Genomic DNA, 18,836 nt, shown 5'->3' with positions numbered 1-18,836 from the left:
CTATATTTCTTAGGTTTTTAGTTGATACCTAGACTTCAGACCCAATTAAACTTAAGAATGTTTATTACAGTTCACAGTTTATTCCTCAGAAACAATAATAAACAAAAATAATAAACAATAATCCTTCATGTTTACTATAGTTCACATAATATTTCATTTCAACCTCTGATTTTACCTATTTGCTACTATACTTAAGACCTATTCAGTATTTTTAAAAACAGCACAGAAAACATGGAACGTACTTTTGGACTGGTACAGAATCTTGTCAAGTAATCAATGAGAGGCTGAATAAATGATAAATGCAATTTTTAAAATCATGATCTAATATAAATCAGCTTCACAATTTCAGTTACCTTAGTTATAAAATGGTATAGCATTCCTCGGCAAAATAGGAATATTTGCAGGGGGCATGGAAGAGATCTTTGAGATAATCTCGACCCTTGAGATAATTTAGAGATTTATGAGGGCAGAAAATGAGGCCAAGTCACAAAGCTAATCAAAAGGTAGAACTGAAACTTAAAAAGCCAGGTCTGGGTGGAAACCAAGATTGCTGGACTGTAATTCTGCCTCCCCTACACCAAGTACACCGCCATGATTAAACAGGTCATATACCACAACTACCCAGTGCCGGTCTGAAAGGATGGGAACACGCGTCACCCACCCAGCCACCCTCAGGACCCCCAGAGCCCAAGCTTGGAGTAGCTGAAGACACTCTGAGCAGCTTCACTGACAAGGAGGGGGCCCCTACCAGTGTTCCCCAATAAAAATGTGAAAGCCAGGTCTGTCTAATGACTCCTACTAGTTCAGTGCTTTTTCCATCACAAATGAACTGAACCAGATGTGGTCTCTTCAGCTTAACAAGCATTTGTGACTTTATTCTTTACATTTAAAAAGTGACTTACCTGAATCTGAAAACACTAAAGATGGCGACCTTTTTAAACTAGCCCCTCCTTTCAATGGAGGATTGAAGGCAATGTTTTCTAAAGAGGAACTCTCATTTTTTGTTACTCCCACCTTGTCTCCAAAGTTATTTAAGTCTAGAAGGGAGAAAAACAATCAATCAATTTCTTTTTTATGAGAAATAATTATTTATTATAATAGTTAGAAGCTACTGGGTCTTGCAAATTTCAGCATTATTGTTTAACATATTCCACTATTAGCCATACATCATCACTCTCAGTTAAACCACAGTACACTAGCTTTAGGATATTACTAGTTACAAAAACACACCAAAAGCTAAATTTCACTTACTTTCAGATGCCATTTTCTCAGTTCCTGTATGTTTTATTCGTTCCCAAGGATTCTGGTCCTTCTTTTCACAATCTTTAATGTCAAAAAGTTCTTTTTCCTCTTTTCTCTTTTGTCTCATCTTGTCAAAAGTAGATTTTGAAATAGAAACTTTGATCTGCAAGAAAAAGTTGAAAAATCTGAAAGTATTCAGGGAGCCTGACATTTAAAATAACTATCTTCATCTCAGACAACTGTATATAGCCATTAAATGTCTATATACAAAATAAACTATACATTTCTTAGTTTTTTTTTCAGGGATTCTAAAATCTAATAGAATTATATGGTGCAAACAGCCAAGAAAATCTGTGCCTGAGGATATTAGTCTGTTACTCCTTGAGTATATCCTAGAAAATTATTATATATAGATATACCATGTTTCCCTAAAATTAAGACCTAGCCAGACAATCAGCTCTAATGCGTCTTTTGGAGCAAAAATTAATATAAGACCCAATATAATACAATGTAAATAATATAAAACCCGGTCTTATATAATATATAAAACTGGGTCTTATATTAATTTTTGCTCCAAAAGACGAATTAGAGCTGATTGTCCGGCTAGGTCTTATTTTCGGGGACACACAGTATATAGATATAGATGTAGATAAAGATATGTATATGTATATATGTACATATACACACACATATGCATATATGTACGTAGAGTACATGTAAAGTATAAAATATACTAGATGTATTACACCAGAATAAGAACATATTTGGTGAGAAGAACAACCTATTATTTAAATGATTAAGCATCAATTTTTTAAGTTACTTTGCAATTTTTAAAATTTTAATTAAAGTACTTTACCATGCTAAATCTGATATACACAAAACAGTGACGTATTATAGGTTTAAATTTACCCTAATAATTAGCAAATAACCTTACATCTTTTTCATTCTCAACATCAAGATATGATGGAATACTTTGCTGGACTGCTCTTCCGTAAATCCCTGATGGTGGTTCAATGCTTTGTTTGACTGAAAATTTATCCCCGTTTTCCACAGAAAGTATCACTGATTGGCTGCAGGTTGCTGGTGCTGAATTTGGATTTCCAAATACACCTGAAATCAACCAACAATCAAGTTGGCATTAAATATTTATGTGATGTCACTCTGGACAACAAAGTTCAAGACAAAGCTCATGCCCTCAAGAAATAAACAATATAGTTAATAATAAAAATTTGCTAAATCATCATAAAATATAAAAGCAACTACCCTAAGAGGACAATAACATCAAATGAGAAATGCATAAAGTAAGTGCTGAGCTCACAGGAAGGAAAATTTGGTGTGAGCTGAGTGTTTAAGATGGTTTCAAGGAGCAAGGATTTGAGCTAGGATTGGAAGACAATGAATTTGGAGACAAGTGAGAAAGGAGTGGAGGACATCCTGTGAGACGGGGATGCTTAAAAGCAGAGCTGAACAAGTATAAAGCATGCATGTGGAGTGAATAAATTAGTTTGGTTCGGCACAAGGCACATAAAGAGATAACAGAAAATAAGTTTGCTGAAGTAGGTTGGAGCCAATCTGAAGAGGGCCTTAAATTAACTTAATGAGATTCTATCAAGCAAAGAAGTTAGGAAAGCTTTCCAAGCATTTCAATCTATTTTCCAAAAATAAGATGTATACCCTCAATGCCTATCATCACATTTGAATTTTTCTATTAAAAAAGAGACTAATTGGGATGTGATAATTAACTTGATAGGGGAATCCTTTCAGTGTATATGGATATCAAATCATCATGTTTTACACTTCAAATGTCTTACAATTTTATTTGTCAATTACATCAATAAATTAAAAAACAAAACAAAAATCCACCAAGTTTTAAAAGATATTTGCAAAAATATTGTTCAAAGGTCCCCCTAATATAATTAATATAAAATTAATTTTATACTGATTACTAAACTGATAAATAAGGACTATCATTTGAATTTAAACTATGGTAAAACTGTCTTAGTCATTCTAAAAGTGTCTCAGAAGTATCCAAACTGCAGCTGTCATGTACACAATATACATATCTCTGAAAATTACTGACATGCATTCACAGGAGTTTCCTTAGGGGACAGACATGTGAAGTATTCACTACTAATTCTTTCAATTTAATAACTGTTTAGAAAGAAAGTTTTACTCAACACCCAAATCACACTCTTCTCTCATCTCTACTGATATGCTTTGCTTATGTATGAAGAGCACATATAATTAAAAAGCTAAATAACTTTGAAATACCTTTTCCAACAACTACTACTGAGTCTTCTGATAAGGTATTTGTGGATGTGAAGTCAAAACTGGAAATTTGTTGTAAATTTGATGACCCTGTAAATCCCAAAGGACAAAAAAATACATATTTAAAAATACTTATTATATAGTATTTTATGATATAATAATATGGCCTTTTAAAACTGAAAATTTACTTCATCCAAAGAATTTACAACTTATTTATTTGCACACATTCATTTGATTCAGTAAATGTTTATAGTTAGAATACCTAGAATAGACTAGGCACTAGAGATATATGAAACCTTCCTTCCCCTAAGAAGTTTACATATACCAGGGTTAAGAGTGGGAAAGATATACAAGAAAATAATCACAGCATGATAATCAAGTAACAGAAGGGTCACCATGAAGGAAAGCCTCTAACCCCTGGAAATAGATCAAGTCAATCTCACAGCAATCTGTACCTTTCTATGTTAACCTTTACCTCCATTTGAGATTATTTATTTACTCATTCTCTTTCCTACTAGACTGTAAGCTCTATGGGCATAGACCCTATATCTAGTTTTGATTACCATTATTTTACAGTGCTCATTCCTGTAGTAGGTGTTCAGTAAATCTGTTAGATGACTGTTACAAGGCAGAAAAAATGGAAAGCAAAATATTAGAATGTATGAAAGAAAATCAATTAATTACCGTCACATTTAATTTAAAAACTATTTTTTTAAAAAATTAAGCTGATAGATTATTTTGCAAACTTGCTAAAGCTAATGACTTCTTTTGGCTATGTGTGAACATGGCAGAAATTAAAGAAAGAAACTTATGTAGGTAATCATTTTTCTTATTTTCCTTTAAGTATAGTTTGGAGTAATCAAAATTGATGTGCACATGCCAACTAACAGAAACATCAAATAGTCCCAAAAGGTGTTTGGTGACAAAGGGAAACAAGTTTCAGTAAATAAACAAACATAGCTGTATTGAAATGTTGCTCAAATCTCAATTCTAAAATATGAAGAAAAAATATGCTTAAAAGATCCTTCACATATAAAATATCCTTATGTAATCTTTTTGATATTTCTGCCCAATTCATTAAAATTTACTCATGGAACCTAATTTTCTAATACTCTAAGCATCCACCATTAATCACTTTCTCAATTAATTGGGGCTCTAGGTTGTTATTATGTTAGAAAATAGGCAGGTTCAAAGGGACAACCAGCAAGAGAGGAATGGGAAGAAAAGGCGGTTCTGAGATCTAAACCTAAAAGTGTCTGAGCTTGCCTGCACAATGAATCCACTCACGTATACAACTCATTGCCAATATTTTTTTGGAAGTCTTTTCATTCCCTTGAACACTGTACTCAGTATTTACTTTAACCTGATTATTTGGGAATGCAATTTTTGAGTGATTGTGCCCAAGACTACACTATTAGCTTTGGTTGGCTCATCACCATTTCATTCCTTTAACATGTGGCACTGAAAATCTTTGTATACTAAGCATAATAGTGCTATAAAGATAACAGTATGTTTACTTTTAAGTATCTCATCCTACTCCATCCAGACCCTGAAAGTGGGGAAAGCTTTCTAAAGGAATGGCTTTTAAACCAGTATTCAAAAAGTAGACATGATGTGGACACATTAAGATTGGGAAAGGGCATTTAGGCAGACTACACATGCCAACTAAGAAAACTACTAGTATTAAGAATGCTAGAGGGGTGGTTGGTTAGCTCAATTGGTTAGAGCGTGGTGCTAATAACACCAAGGTTGCCGGTTTGATTCCCGCATGGGCCACTGTGAGCTGCGCTCTCCTTAACAAAAAACAAACAAACAAACAAACAAACAAAATGCTAGAGCACTGGGCATGAAAAGTGGTATAGTAAGAGGTAATGCAAGAAAGTTAAGCTAGGGCCGGCCAGGTGGCTCAGGCGGTTGGAGCTCCGTGCTCCTAGCGCCAAAGGCTGCCGGTTCGACTCCTCTACTCCCGCAAGGGATGGTGGGTTATGCCCCCTGCAACTAACAATGGCAACTGGACCTGGAGCTGAGCTGCGCCCTCCACAACTACAATTGAAAGGACAACAACTTGACTTGGAAAAAGTCCTGGAAGTACACACTGTTGCCCAATAAAGTTCTGTTCCCCTTCCCCAATAAAATGTTTAAAAAAAAAAAAAAGTTAAGCTAAGGCAATCTTATTAAACGTCTGAAAAATTAAGCCTCAGGGTAGAAAATCTATTCTGTGAGAAACAGGGAACCACTCGAGGCCTTGAGTATACAAGAGAAGATGACTATACTTAAGAAGGATAATTCTGAAAGAGTATGTAGCCTGGATTAAAAAGGAATGAAAATAAGAGGCCAGATGTCTTATCAGAAGGTTTCTGTAATTATCCAGAAAACTGGTAATGAAGGCCCAAATTAAACTGAGAAGAACTGGGACGATGGGTCACTGACTGAACTTGGAGAGTAAGAAGATGACTCTAAAGATTTAAGTCTGCATTGCTGGGAAAATGCTGATGCTATTAACAAAAATGGATAACAAAGGAAGAGGAGCAGGTCTGGAAAGGAAGTTTAGTTTTGAACATGTTTATTTTTGTTGACCAGAGAGCTCTACTACCTGGTTGATTTAGAGTTGGATGGTGAGTGTGGAGGAATTTTCTGGAGCAGAATTAACTGCTGGTCAAAAGACAGAAATATTTTTATGATTTTGCTGTCCAAAAAAGGATGCCACTAGAAGTGAATGAACATATTCAGCCATTATTTCAAAATAATTTTAAAAAAGAAAAATTTGAAAGTATGTTAGAGTATGAATTACCCTTAGGAAGAAAAGTATATTTTTACATGATTTTCTTTACATGAGAAATAAAATATATAAGTAAATATGAAAATACCTTGTTATTCTCTTTTATAAAAACAATGAACTGATCTCTCATTAGATATTGAATTACATTATGGATTACATTTTAAGCAATTTACACAAAAAAAACCCACCAAAAACAAAAGCAAGATAGGTTTGTAACCAAGTTCACTCTTAATCTATTTCCACAAAAAATATACATGTCCTAGAATGCCTGATTGCTTACACATATGACTTAAGATGATCAGAAATAACAAAATTTGACCTTATTACAACCATAGTTCCTACACACACAAAAATGACAGCTCCTTATACTTACTGGATGATTACAATGCTTAGATACAGGTAACTTCTAATTTTATTTAAATATTTATATCCTTTAAAATCACTTCCTCTTTGCCCTAAGGGAGAATTTAAAATACAACTATAATAGGAAATCTGAAAAAAATGGACAGAGCAGTCACAGAGGTGCTACTTGCTACTAAGTTACAAAAAATAAAAAATGTAAATTGTTAACAATGGTTAGTGATAACAAAGAAGCCTTCCCATGTTCCACCACAGGGAAATATATTCCTGTTTTCAGTTTACTCCCTAGTTACAACCTAAGTAGGCATCTGGGAGTCATTTACTTACATGAGTTCTCCACCGCATTTTATTGGTAAAATGTCTTATAAACAAAATGCGTGCATGCGTGAGTACATGCATCCTGGGAGAAGACGTCAGGAGGGATTCCCTACTTTTAAACCTGCAGGGCTGTCACTTCTACGCACTGGCTGCTCAGGAAAGCCTATCAGCCTGTGTGTTCCACTTGACAATACGTGAACCTGTGTGTTCCACTTGACAAAATTAAACAACATATCAGCGGAAGGATAAGAAGAAAAATCTCAAAACTGAGACTTCTTAATTAATATTTCTTTATTGGCACGCTCTAGGGAGGACTCTGATTTAGAGACAGTCAATCTTAAAAATTAAACTTGTCATGAAATTTACTAACCTTTTGTATGCTTATAATGTCTTGGGTATTCCTTATTTTGTGCTTTTAAAACACTAGGTGAAATGTCATGTGACCTATCATCTTCAAAATCACCACATCCAAACCCATAGTTCATACGTTGACCAATTATGCTTACATTGGATGTTATAATCCCTATGAAATAAAATACATAAAATATTTATTTGAATGATTTATGTAATCTTATGAGAAGTACATATCTCTCCCTCTAAATCTATCTTGCCTTGTAGCCTTTTAAAAATGTCTAACAAAACAGTAGAAATTATAACATTATAGTAATTTTAAAAGTTTTATCTTATTTTAAATTCTGTAATAGTTTTTGATTTTACTAGCAGATAAAAATATTCATTATAAACTATACACCAACATTTTATAAAACAGGCTTTAAAATTATAATGAAATACAAAACTCAATGTTTGAAAAAGATAATCAAATGTATATATTTTAAAAATATGACATTTAATGTTTAAATGACATTTTAAACTTTACAGCAAAAATAAAAAAATTTTAATCTAGAATTTTTAATCTGTGTCTTGAGAGATGCCTATAGTCTTCATTTCTCTCTTTTCTCCCAATTTCGTGTAATGGGTCTATCCTGGTTTGTCTGGTGAGACAGTAAACTACATAGTGACAAGAGCTCAGAATCTGGACTCTTGCTTCCTGTCTCTAAATCGTAGCATTGTCACTTAAACCACTGACAGAACCTGGGAAGACACTTATCCTTATTTGTAAAATGGGGATAACAGTAGTACCTCTTTCACAATTGCCGTAAAAATGAAACGAAGAAAATACATGTACAGGGCTTAGCACAGTATCTAGCATATTTCAAATACCCAAATGTTACATTCCTAATTAAAAATAAATCGAAACCATAATGCAGATCTCCTTTTAACAAAAACCAAAAGTTAATCTATATGTTTCAAAGTTTAAACTGACCACCTATACTAGTATTTTGCAGCTGTGAAAACCACAAAATGTCTCCTAAATGGAAAATCCTAGGCAATATATATTTGATTCACCATCCAGTTATATATATATATATCTCCTATGTAAACCATTAAGTAGTAATAATGAAATATAATTTGCTTTTGGTCATTTTAATAAAAACAGGATAATGAGGAAAGGAGGTGGCTGGTAGAAGCTTGGCTAGACAGGGCTGTAAAGGGCATTAAGCCAGTTCATAGAGAATGATTTTAAAAATATCTGAACACTCCTCTGCCATAAGAAAAGTGCCACTTGCAACAGCATGGATGGATCTTGAGATTGTAATGCTGAGTGAAATAAGTCAGACAGAAAAAGTCCAGTACCATATGACTTCACTGGTATGTGGGATATAAAACTGAAAGCAACAAAGAAACAAGACAAACACATGAAGAAACAAAACTCATAGACACAGACAATAGTTTAGTGGTTACCAGAGGGTAAGGGGGGAGGGGGTGATAGATGAGGGTAAAGGGGGTCAAATATGTGGTGATGGAAGAACTGACTCTGCGTGTTAACACACAATGTGATATATAGATGATGTATTACAGAATTGTACACTTAAAAACAATGTAACTTTACTAACCGTTGTCACCCTAACAAATTTTGATGAAAAAATAGAAAAATAAAAATTTCTGATATTAAATGATAGAGAACTTCCAGGAGTAACATGGATATCTTTCTAAATTCTTCTTAGTTTTGATAATTCATAAAGTAAGCCTCATAAAGACACTGGCTCTGAGTGGAAATGCTTTCTATTAATAGGTGAGACTAGTCATTGAAACTAAGAGCTTGTTGTTTAAAAGTTAAATAAAACTGACAAACCTTTTAGCATCACACTCCAATTTCAAACTGTATTACAAGGCTATAATAATCAAAACAGCATGGCACTGGCATAAAAACAGACATATAAACCAATGAAACAGAACAGAGAGCCCAGAAATAAACCTATGCCTATATGGTCAATTCATTTACAACAAAGGAGCCAAAAATTTACAGTGGAGAAAGGACAGTCTCTGCAATAATCGGTGTTGGGAAAACTGGACAGCTACATGCAAAAAAAATGAAGCTGGACCATTACCTTACAAAATACACAAAAATGAACTCAAGTGGATTAGGCGATAAGCTCCCTGACATCGGTCTTGGCACTGATTGTTTTTGGATTTGACACCGAAAGCAAAGGCAACAAAAGCAAAAATAAGTAAGGGGGATTATATCTAACCAAAAAGCTTTTGCACAGCCAAGGAAACCATCAACAAAATGAAAAAGCAACTTACAGAATGGGAGAAATATTTGCAAATCAGGAGTTAATATCCAAAATATATTTAAAAACCTCATATAACTCAACAGCAAAAAAACCGAATAATCCAATAAAAACATGGGCAGATCTGAATAGAAATTTTCCCAAAGAAGACATAAAGATGGCCAACAGGTACATGAAAAGATGCTCAACATCACTAATCATCAGAGAAAGGCAAGTCAAATCACAATGATATTATCACCTCACAACTATTATCCAAAAGATAAGAAATAAGTGTTGGCGAGGATGTGGAGAAAAGGGAACCCTTGTTCACTGTTGGTGGGAATGTAAATTAGTGCAGCCACTATGGAAAACAGTATGGAGGCTTCTCAAAAAATTAAAAATAGAACTACGTTATGAACCAGCAATTCCACTTCTGCGAATACATCCAAAGAAAACAAAACCACTAATTTGAGAAGATCTCTGCACCCCCACATTCACTGAAGCATTATTTACAAAACCAAGATATGGAAACAACTTAAGTGTCTATTTATGGATGAATGGATAAAGAAGAGGTGATATAGATACACAATAGAATAGTATTCATCCATAAAAAAGAAAATCTTGCCATTTGCAATATCATGGATAAACCTTGAGGGCTAAGTGAAGACAGACAGAAAAAGACAAATACCATGTCTCACTTATATGTGGAATCGAAAAAAAAAAAAAGCTCATAGGCATATCAGAAGGTTGGTTGCCAGAGGTGGGGGGTGGGCCAAATGAGTGAAAGGAGTCAAAGGTACAAACCTCCAGCTATAAAATAAGTAAATCATTAAGATGTTATGTACAGGGGGCCAGCCCGGTGGCTCAGGCAGTTAGAGCTCCATGCTCCTAACTCCGAAGGCTGCCAGTTCGATTCCCACATGGGCCAGTGGGCTCTCAACCACAAGGTTGCTGGTTCAACTCCTCCAGTCCCGCAAGGGATGGTGGGCTTCGCCCCCTGCAACTAAGATTGGACAAGGCACCTTGAGCTGAGCTGCCTCCCAGATGGCTCAGTTGGTTGGAGCACGGGCTCTCAACCACAAGGTTGCCAGTTCAATTCCTCGACTCCCGCAAGGGATGGTGGGCTGCGCCCCCTGCAACTAGAAAACGGCAATTGGACCTGGAGCTGAGTTGCGCCCTCCACAACTAAGACTGAAAGGATAACAACTTGAAGCTAAAAGGCCCCCTCCACAACTAAGATTGAAAGGACAACAACCTGACTTGGAAAAAAAAAAAGTCCTGGAAGTACACACTGTTCCCCAATAAAGTCCTGTTCCCCTTCCCCAATAAAATCTTTAAAAAAAAAAAAAAGATGTTATGTACAGCATGGCAACTATAGTTAATAATACGGTACCACATAGTTGAAAGTTGCTAAAAAGAGTAAAGCTTAAAAGTTCTCATCAGAAGAAAAAAAATTCTGTAACTGTGTGGTGATGAATGTTAACTAGACTTGTGGTGATCATTTCGCAACATATACAAATATTAATTCATTATGTTATATACCTGAAACTAATACAATGTATATCAATTATATCTCAATTAAAAAAGCAAAAAATGAATAGGTGATACTAATCTAATAGTAGAGGAAAAAGTTCACTATAACATCATTCAGGAAATTTAGCACAATGTGCTATAATAGATAGTGGTGTAATGAATATACGTGGAAATATTTATTAGAAATGCCATTGCAAAGATAGATTAGATTTATAGTTTTTACATAATAATTTTTGTTTTGTTCTTCAGATATTCTTTATTCTGAGCATTATCATTTTCACATTTTACCAATTAAATAATAAACTTGTAGGGGTCATTTGCTTACTGAAAAAAGAGCAAACCCCGTCCCACATAAACAAAAATATAAACCCAAGTTTATAAAATATGAAACCATTAGCAACTTTGCATTTTGAGAGCGTATTACATTTAACCAAGAATATCTTACAGTGAATTAATTAATAGTGCTTCTAAAACTTGATCCTAAAAATACCTAAGTTACTTGTTAAAAAATAGATTTCAGGGCAGCCGGTTTGCTCAGTGGTTAGAGCACAGTGCTCGTAACACCAAGGTTGCCGGTTCGATTTCCATGGGCCAGTGAGCTGCGCCCTCCACAACTAGATTGAAAATGACTTGACATGGAGCTGAGCAGCGCCCTCCACAACTAGATTGAGAACGACTTGACATGGATCTGATGGGTCCTGGAAAAACTCACTGTTCCCCAATATTCCCTAATTAAAAAAAATTTTTTTTTAAATTTAAAAAAAATATGTAGAGATTTCTAACCCTGAAGATTCACCAAGTGTGAGGGTAAGTCCCCAGAATCTGTATGTTACATGCAACTCTGGTGATTCCTAGGATTAGGCAAGTTTGAGAACCACTGAATGCTAGACAACTTTGGGAAACACTGGATATTGCATATGTTATGTAGTATGCACTGTTGTAAGAGCTGTCAATCTAACAAAAGTTAAGTGACTCACAAGGTCATACGACTAGGGTCAGAGAGAAATTCAAATCTAGGTTTTTCAAGTCTGTTCTTTTCTAATTCCAAAGATATTCTTCCAAAAAGAGGGCTCCATTTTTATTAACTAGGTACAACCTAGCAATAACATGTCTCTTCAACCTTATATAAATATTTGTACAGTTATAAATAATTTATTAGGATGATCATGCTTAAAAAAGGATTAAAGAATAAGTTTATATATTATATTTCTTTGTGTCTTTCCCTTTAGGGGAACAGATTCCAAGTGCCCACTCGCACTGGGTGCTTTATGTATGTTTTATACCTAAATCTTCACTATCCTTCCTAGGATTTATATTATCAGAAGAGGAAACTGAGCTTCAAAGCAGTTAAGTAACTTGCATAGCTCATGACTATGGTTATTAAATATCAAGTTGGCATTCCAGGGTATTTCAGACTCCAAAGCACTTAAACACTGTCTTTCTGTGCCTGGTAGAGTACATCTCTTTATTGAATGCTACCTCTGTGGAGGCCAGTACACCAGGCACACATTGCTGAGCTTGGCATTCATGATTATGACAGGAACTTGGTAGGGAATCAGAGGTAAATAATCTCTGGGTATCAAGAATCTGAGAATCCAAAACAGTAAAACTGAGAGACCAGTATAAAGATGTCAGTGCAAAATGAATGATATCACAAAATAATAATCAATTTTGTTTATGAATAGGGGAAGTTTTCCCAGAGAACGAAACTGAGCTGTGTTCACAGCTGAGTGGGGTGTGATGTAAATTCCAGATTTCATCCATGAGAAATAGTATGTACCACTGCAAAGAGCTAGGAAATGGTACTGAAGGTCATCTGATGTAACTGGGGCACACAATACAAAAAGGGTAGTAAAAAATGAGGCTGGAGAAGTAGGCAGGGGCCAGATTATGGAAGAATGTCCTGAATAAATATATGCGGGACAATACAGTCAGATTTGCATTGTGGGAAATGGATTGTAAGTGAATGAGACTGAAGCTGGAGAGAAATCTTAGGAGGCTAAGTAGGTAAGAAATGAGTAAGAGTGATAGTGGGAATTAAAATGAGATGAATTTAATACATACTTAGTAGCAAGAAATTAAAAATCTTAGCAAACAATTAGATATACACACAGCTTTGAAGGAACATAATTATGATGTAAGGTAAAGTAGCCTCCAAGTTGTGAGGACTTTTACACTGAGATCATATGAAAATAAATATCGTATCCCAATTTGTTAAAACTCATTCATAATTCAAAAGTTTTACTAATCATAAAGAAGAACAACATGCAATTCCCAATCTAAATGGATCATAATCCAAATACTTTTTTAACTCATTACTCATAAGTTTTTTTTGTGAAAAGGAATGTTATGAATTAAAAACTTCCAGGTTAGTTCACAAATTTTAAACACAAAATACACATGCACTTAACTACTAATTAAATTGTTGTTTTTTTTAAAGAAATTATCTTTTGTGGTGCCCAGCGGGTCTCAAACTAAGCTGCATATTAGAATTCCCTGGAGAGCCTTCAAAATTCTGATGGCCAGGTCTCATTCCATATCACTCAAGTCTAAATGTCTGGGTATGGGAGCGAGGCATAGGTATACCTATGGGCTTAAAGGGAGATTATTCAGGTAAATATTTTTTCTTCCAAAAATCATACAGTTTTTATTCTGGCCAAAATGTCTTTTTAAGGAGTTAAAATGATGATTAGTCTTAATTGGTAACTACAAAAATTCTAACTCTGAAACGCATCCATTATCATTTTTGACACCATTTACAAATCATTCTTTCCATAAATCATATTTACAAAATAGTCATAGAATACCTGCACTGGGGCTCTGTTCTGCTATCTGAGCGATTTTGTTCTTTGCAGAAGAATGCCTTGTTGGACAAGGTTTGGCTCCAAATGTTGGAAATATGTCTGACCTACAATGAAACAAAGGAATTTCAATAAACATTTAAGATTGAGAGCTGTTCAATACGCTTATATCACACTCTATATACTCTCTAAACTTAGGCAGCAACAAGTATGAAAAACTATGGACAAGAATATTTTTTATTGGTATTCCTAGTTCACATTTTGAATTTCCAACCTTTATTTCTTAATTATTCACGACACGATTGCCAAAGGCATTGAAGACTCCAACTTGTGCCGTATAATCTTTTGTTGGGTCAAAAAAACAACTAATTCAAAGAGAATCCATTTTGAAACTAAGTCAAATGATTCAAATTATCTAATATACTATCTACCTTCATATACCATATAAAAATAGAGACTGGACGATATCACCAATAAGAGATCAGCAGCAAGTGAGTTTAGTCAATGCCACTTTCTCCTTGGACTATCATTTGCTGTACTTGCCTGATTTTATAAGTGCTTCTAGGCCTTGTTTCACAGAGAAAGCCCACTGAGGAATGTTAACTCACTGGGAGGAAAATGTTTTACATCACTAATTGTGTGATGTCAGTAAGTCCAATGATAGATATTACAAAAAAGAGATTCCACAAAGGAGTACAATTCTTAGGCACTGGGTAGGCATTATTTGTTAACTGGCCTCGTGAGAAATCATTGTTAAATATTTTAAGAGTATTTTCTCTAGAATAGATATACTGTAAGTTTACATTTATACTCAGTATATTTGACTTGGATAAAAGAAAATACTTCAGTCTCTAGAAGAATGGTTCTCAATAATTTTTCCTCCCCAACCTAATTAGGGATCAAACCCCTCCTTAGTAGCTTTCTTTGGCCATGATTCTTAAGGCGGAATGCAAACTGGTTGAGAAAAATTACTCTAAAGCTATTAAACTTAAATGTGGAAATACTGAATTCATTAAAGGTAATTCAATCCATAAACGAGGATATGTTGAACTCCCTTCTCACAGAGTTCAATATCTGAAGAGAATATCTCCATGAGACAATATAGGGAATATTGAATTCTAAATGTTATAGTATCAAATGAAGTTTTCTTCCCAACTGGGTTGCAAATTACTTACAGAACCTTGCAACTGTAGGAGTGTATAATATAAAATCTCTCATTCATAAAAGATAAGGGAAGGACTTTAGGTGAAAAAGATAAATATATATAGAGAACCACATGATTTCATTGAAAAACAACAAAAGAACAAGACAAACAAATGAGAAACAAAAACTCATAGACACAGACAATAGATTAGTGGTTACCAGAGGGTAAGGGGGTGGGGGGTGGGAGATGAGGATAAGGGGGATCAAATATATGGTGATGGAAGGAGAACTGACTCTGGGTGGTGAACACACAATGGGATTTATAGATGATGTAATACAGAATTGTACACCTGAAATCTATGTAATTTTACTAACAATTGTCATCCCAATAAATTAAAAAAAAATAAAGATAAATATATATATTTTAAATGTCTGGTAATTTAATTAATGTCTGGTAAAATAGTTACTTCATCAGCCCACAGACCCATTCCAAATTTATTTTGTAAAAATACTGCATTAGTCTACCTAGGTAATTACAACAAAGGAATTTCCAGTAAGAACAAAAACTCCAACTGTAAAATAAGCTATTTAAATTTAAAATGTGGAGAAGGAAATCATGGGATGAGAAAAACCTCTCACAATGGGACACAAAAATTTGGTTTAATTCTATGACCTGCTGAAATAAAACACCCTTTTTCATTAAAGTTAAACGAAAACCATCTCTCCTTTGATTATACAATCTCTATTTACCTAAATTATTAGAGGCTCTAAATAAATTTAATTTTAAAAATTTACTTCTAACAGCTATATGTAAACATGGTTCAGGACAAAAATCAAAGGAAAGTAAAATCAAAATTGAAAAGACTGACAACACCACATGTTAATAAGTATGTGAAACAGCTGGAACACTGCTGGTGGGAGTGTAAAATTGCACGAGCATCTTAGAAAACTGTTTAGCAGTTACTTAAAAAGTTAAATGTACATCTCTCCTATGGCCTAGCAATTCTACTCTTTGCTTTCTGTCTAAATTTATTTTAGAAGGAATTCCCTAAATCCTAGGATTACAGATTCTCAGAAATCAAGTTTACTGCATAAGACTTCTAAGTTTATTGAGGTACTCCGGAAAAGTTTGTCAAATTGCTTTCTGGAAAATATTCTGTCAGTGAGGGGTGGGCAGGACTCTAATTCCAGCTCTACTGCTGTAAGGAGTCTACTGAGAGGGCTGTGAAAGCTATGGCATGGAGTCCTAAGTTTCCATAAAATAACGGAGTAACAAAATATAAGAAACAGTAGAGTAACAGTTTGGTGGGGTTCATCCATAAATTAGAGGAAACTGGTGCTAAGTTTTAAACAAAAGCAATGATAAAAGCTACAGGTCAACTGCTAAAGAGTCCATGATCCTGAAAAGAGGCCATGAACAAAGAATAGTAGGACAAATCTAAGGCAAAAGAACAACTGGGGCTTGGGGAACAGACTTCCTACGTATTGATTTAGGTGCTCTAGATTACACTTGGGATTGTACGTATTCTCTCTCTCCACCCCAATCCCAAGCCAAAGCCAAGCAAGGTATTAAGTGTAAACTTTTCTATTGTCTTTTAAATGTACAATAGTACCTCGGTTTTCGAACATCTCTGTTGACGAACATTTTGGTTTATGAATGCCGTAAACTGGAAGTAAATGCTTCGGTTTTTTAACACGACTCAGAAGTCAAATATGTCACACAGCTTCCCGAGTGCAAGATCTTGAGACCTAGCTGTTGGCAGCTTTTGAATGTTTCAGAGCTTGTGGATTACGTTCGAAAACTGAGGTACCACTGTATTTCAACATTTAAAGAACTAGAAAATAAATCATTTTGAAGGTTTTTTTTCTGATATGATATTAGGGCTTCGGACTACAAGTTACAGATTAGCATTCATTCAACATGCTAAAAGGTAAAATACATTATTCTCTTCCCCTGGGGAGTTGTAGACAGAGAAGAAGTCAGTGACTCTTGGCTGTAAACTCCACTTTCGCTGTAAGAGCTGATGTTTGGTGAGGAAGATCGGGACGGCGAGTCCACAGTTAAGTCAAGCTTCATTGCAGAATCAGGGCTTTCCAGATCAGAAGTACTACCACTCAGTTTTGCTCTTTTCTTAGCTGCACTGTTACGCAGGGACCTAAGAGAGCTCTGCATCTAAGAAAAAACAAAAACAATAAACTTTAAAAAATAATTATATTAGTAAAAGTTATCCTTGGATTTTAATATCCATTAACTCTAGCTAGCCACCCTTCAATCCAGTACTAATAAGATGGATGTTAACATATCTGTACATAGTATAAATAGTATGTGATTTCATCACTTAGGTATTTATAAACCCCTTAAGAGGAAGGATCTCAAGCTATTATTCACCATGGTATTTCTAGCACTGGGCACAATGACTAATATATTGCAATAATTTGATTAATAAATGAATCATTGAATCAGATGGTAGAAAGCAAAGTGAGTTAAAGTTACAGAGGTCCAACTAATCTTAGGTCAGTTGTGTGCTTATCTGGCTCTTTAGAAGTTCTATGAGTAGTTCAGCAAAACGTAATCAGTTTTCTAAAATTTAAAGTTCACATCCAGTAATCTGTACATGATACTTATATCTTAAAAATCTGTTAAAATAAGATCATAGCATATCAACACTGAATGTTTCACTTTACATATTTAAACACTTTTTAAACCCTGAAACTAAGCTAATTGAAATAATAAAAAGGAAACATCTATGAAAATGGTGTTCTGAACCCAAAGTAATACAGCAGCCATATTCCTTCTCTGGCATAAGTAGTATGTACAGAGTTATCATATTGGCAGTACATTTTTATAGTATGCATGGAGTGACTGAGGTTTCAAAGATGAGTATCCAATATGATCTCAATTTCATAAACATAAATAAATTTGCACATACTCGTATGCACAAGGGACATGCTCAAGAATGGGTAGGGAACTATATTATGTTTCATTTATTTAAAAAAAAATAACACACTGTTCATTTGGGAGGAGTTACTGCAAGAGCATACATATTGCTCTATTATTCTTACTTTTAAAAAAGGAACAATATATGCATAGAAGAAACACTTGATGGAAACACATTAGAATGTTAACAGTAAAGTATTCTGGGTAGTGGGATTTGGTTTGAAGAATTTTCTTCCTAGTACTTCACTAAAGATTCCATTTTCTATAATATGAATGTGAAATATGTTTATAAACAAGAAAAGATGGTATAGTATTAAAAAGTACTTGATTTTTCCTTAAATAAAGGCACTATATTATAGAAAATTACAAGCATTTTAAAATTATTAAAAATGATATTTGGTTCTAACCTCTTCTTGATCCAAATCTTTATCCCTGATATTTAATTCTGAAAGATCAATTGTAAGAGTATCTTTTTCACTCTTCCAAATATCATCAGGCTCTTTCTTTTTGGGTCCTACTGTGCTTAAATCAGCTTTATCAGGCAAAAGGCTGATTCCTCTTGGTATGGGAGGGACAGGCTTGGTTCCATTCAGGCCTCGTCGGCAAGATGGTGATCTCACCAAGGCAGGTATAAGCTGAGCTGAAGAAGGTTTTTCCTGAGAATTTTCTCCTGTATGAAAAATATGCATTTTACTTATTAAAAAAAAATTTCAGAGAAGTGGATGTTATAATCACAAGTGTTTGGAATATAGTGTTTTTAAATTAAAAAGCACATGATTTTCTACTAGAAATAAATATTACTACTTAAATTGAGATAAAATAAACGTATCAGTGTCCTTTAA

At 34.4% G+C, this 18,836-nt stretch overlaps 1 protein-coding gene across 4 annotated transcripts in view; it reads right to left on the bottom strand.

Annotated features, from left to right (window-relative positions):
* TOGARAM1 (TOG array regulator of axonemal microtubules 1) overlaps positions 1–18,836 on the bottom strand; it is a 68,465-nt gene that overhangs the window by 23,299 nt on the left and 26,330 nt on the right. For 2 of the 4 annotated variants that reach the window (XM_019751712.2, XM_074328185.1), the window contains exons 5-12: positions 18,402–18,664; positions 16,997–17,229; positions 13,920–14,020; positions 7,338–7,490; positions 3,514–3,600; positions 2,177–2,352; positions 1,252–1,405; positions 903–1,037 (exon numbers count right to left, since the gene is read on the bottom strand). In XM_019751712.2, coding sequence (XP_019607271.2) covers positions 903–1,037; positions 1,252–1,405; positions 2,177–2,352; positions 3,514–3,600; positions 7,338–7,490; positions 13,920–14,020; positions 16,997–17,229; positions 18,402–18,664 — 1,302 coding nt within the window. The remainder of the gene's footprint in view (positions 1–902; positions 1,038–1,251; positions 1,406–2,176; positions 2,353–3,513; positions 3,601–7,337; positions 7,491–13,919; positions 14,021–16,996; positions 17,230–18,401; positions 18,665–18,836) is intronic. The other 2 variants (XM_019751713.2, XM_019751714.2) reach the window with 2 other exon arrangements.

Source organism: Rhinolophus sinicus, linkage group LG03 (genome assembly GCF_036562045.2).
Source record: "Rhinolophus sinicus isolate RSC01 linkage group LG03, ASM3656204v1, whole genome shotgun sequence".
Classification (NCBI taxonomy): Eukaryota; Metazoa; Chordata; class Mammalia; order Chiroptera; family Rhinolophidae; genus Rhinolophus; species Rhinolophus sinicus.
This window is presented reverse-complemented; position numbering and strand designations above follow the sequence as displayed.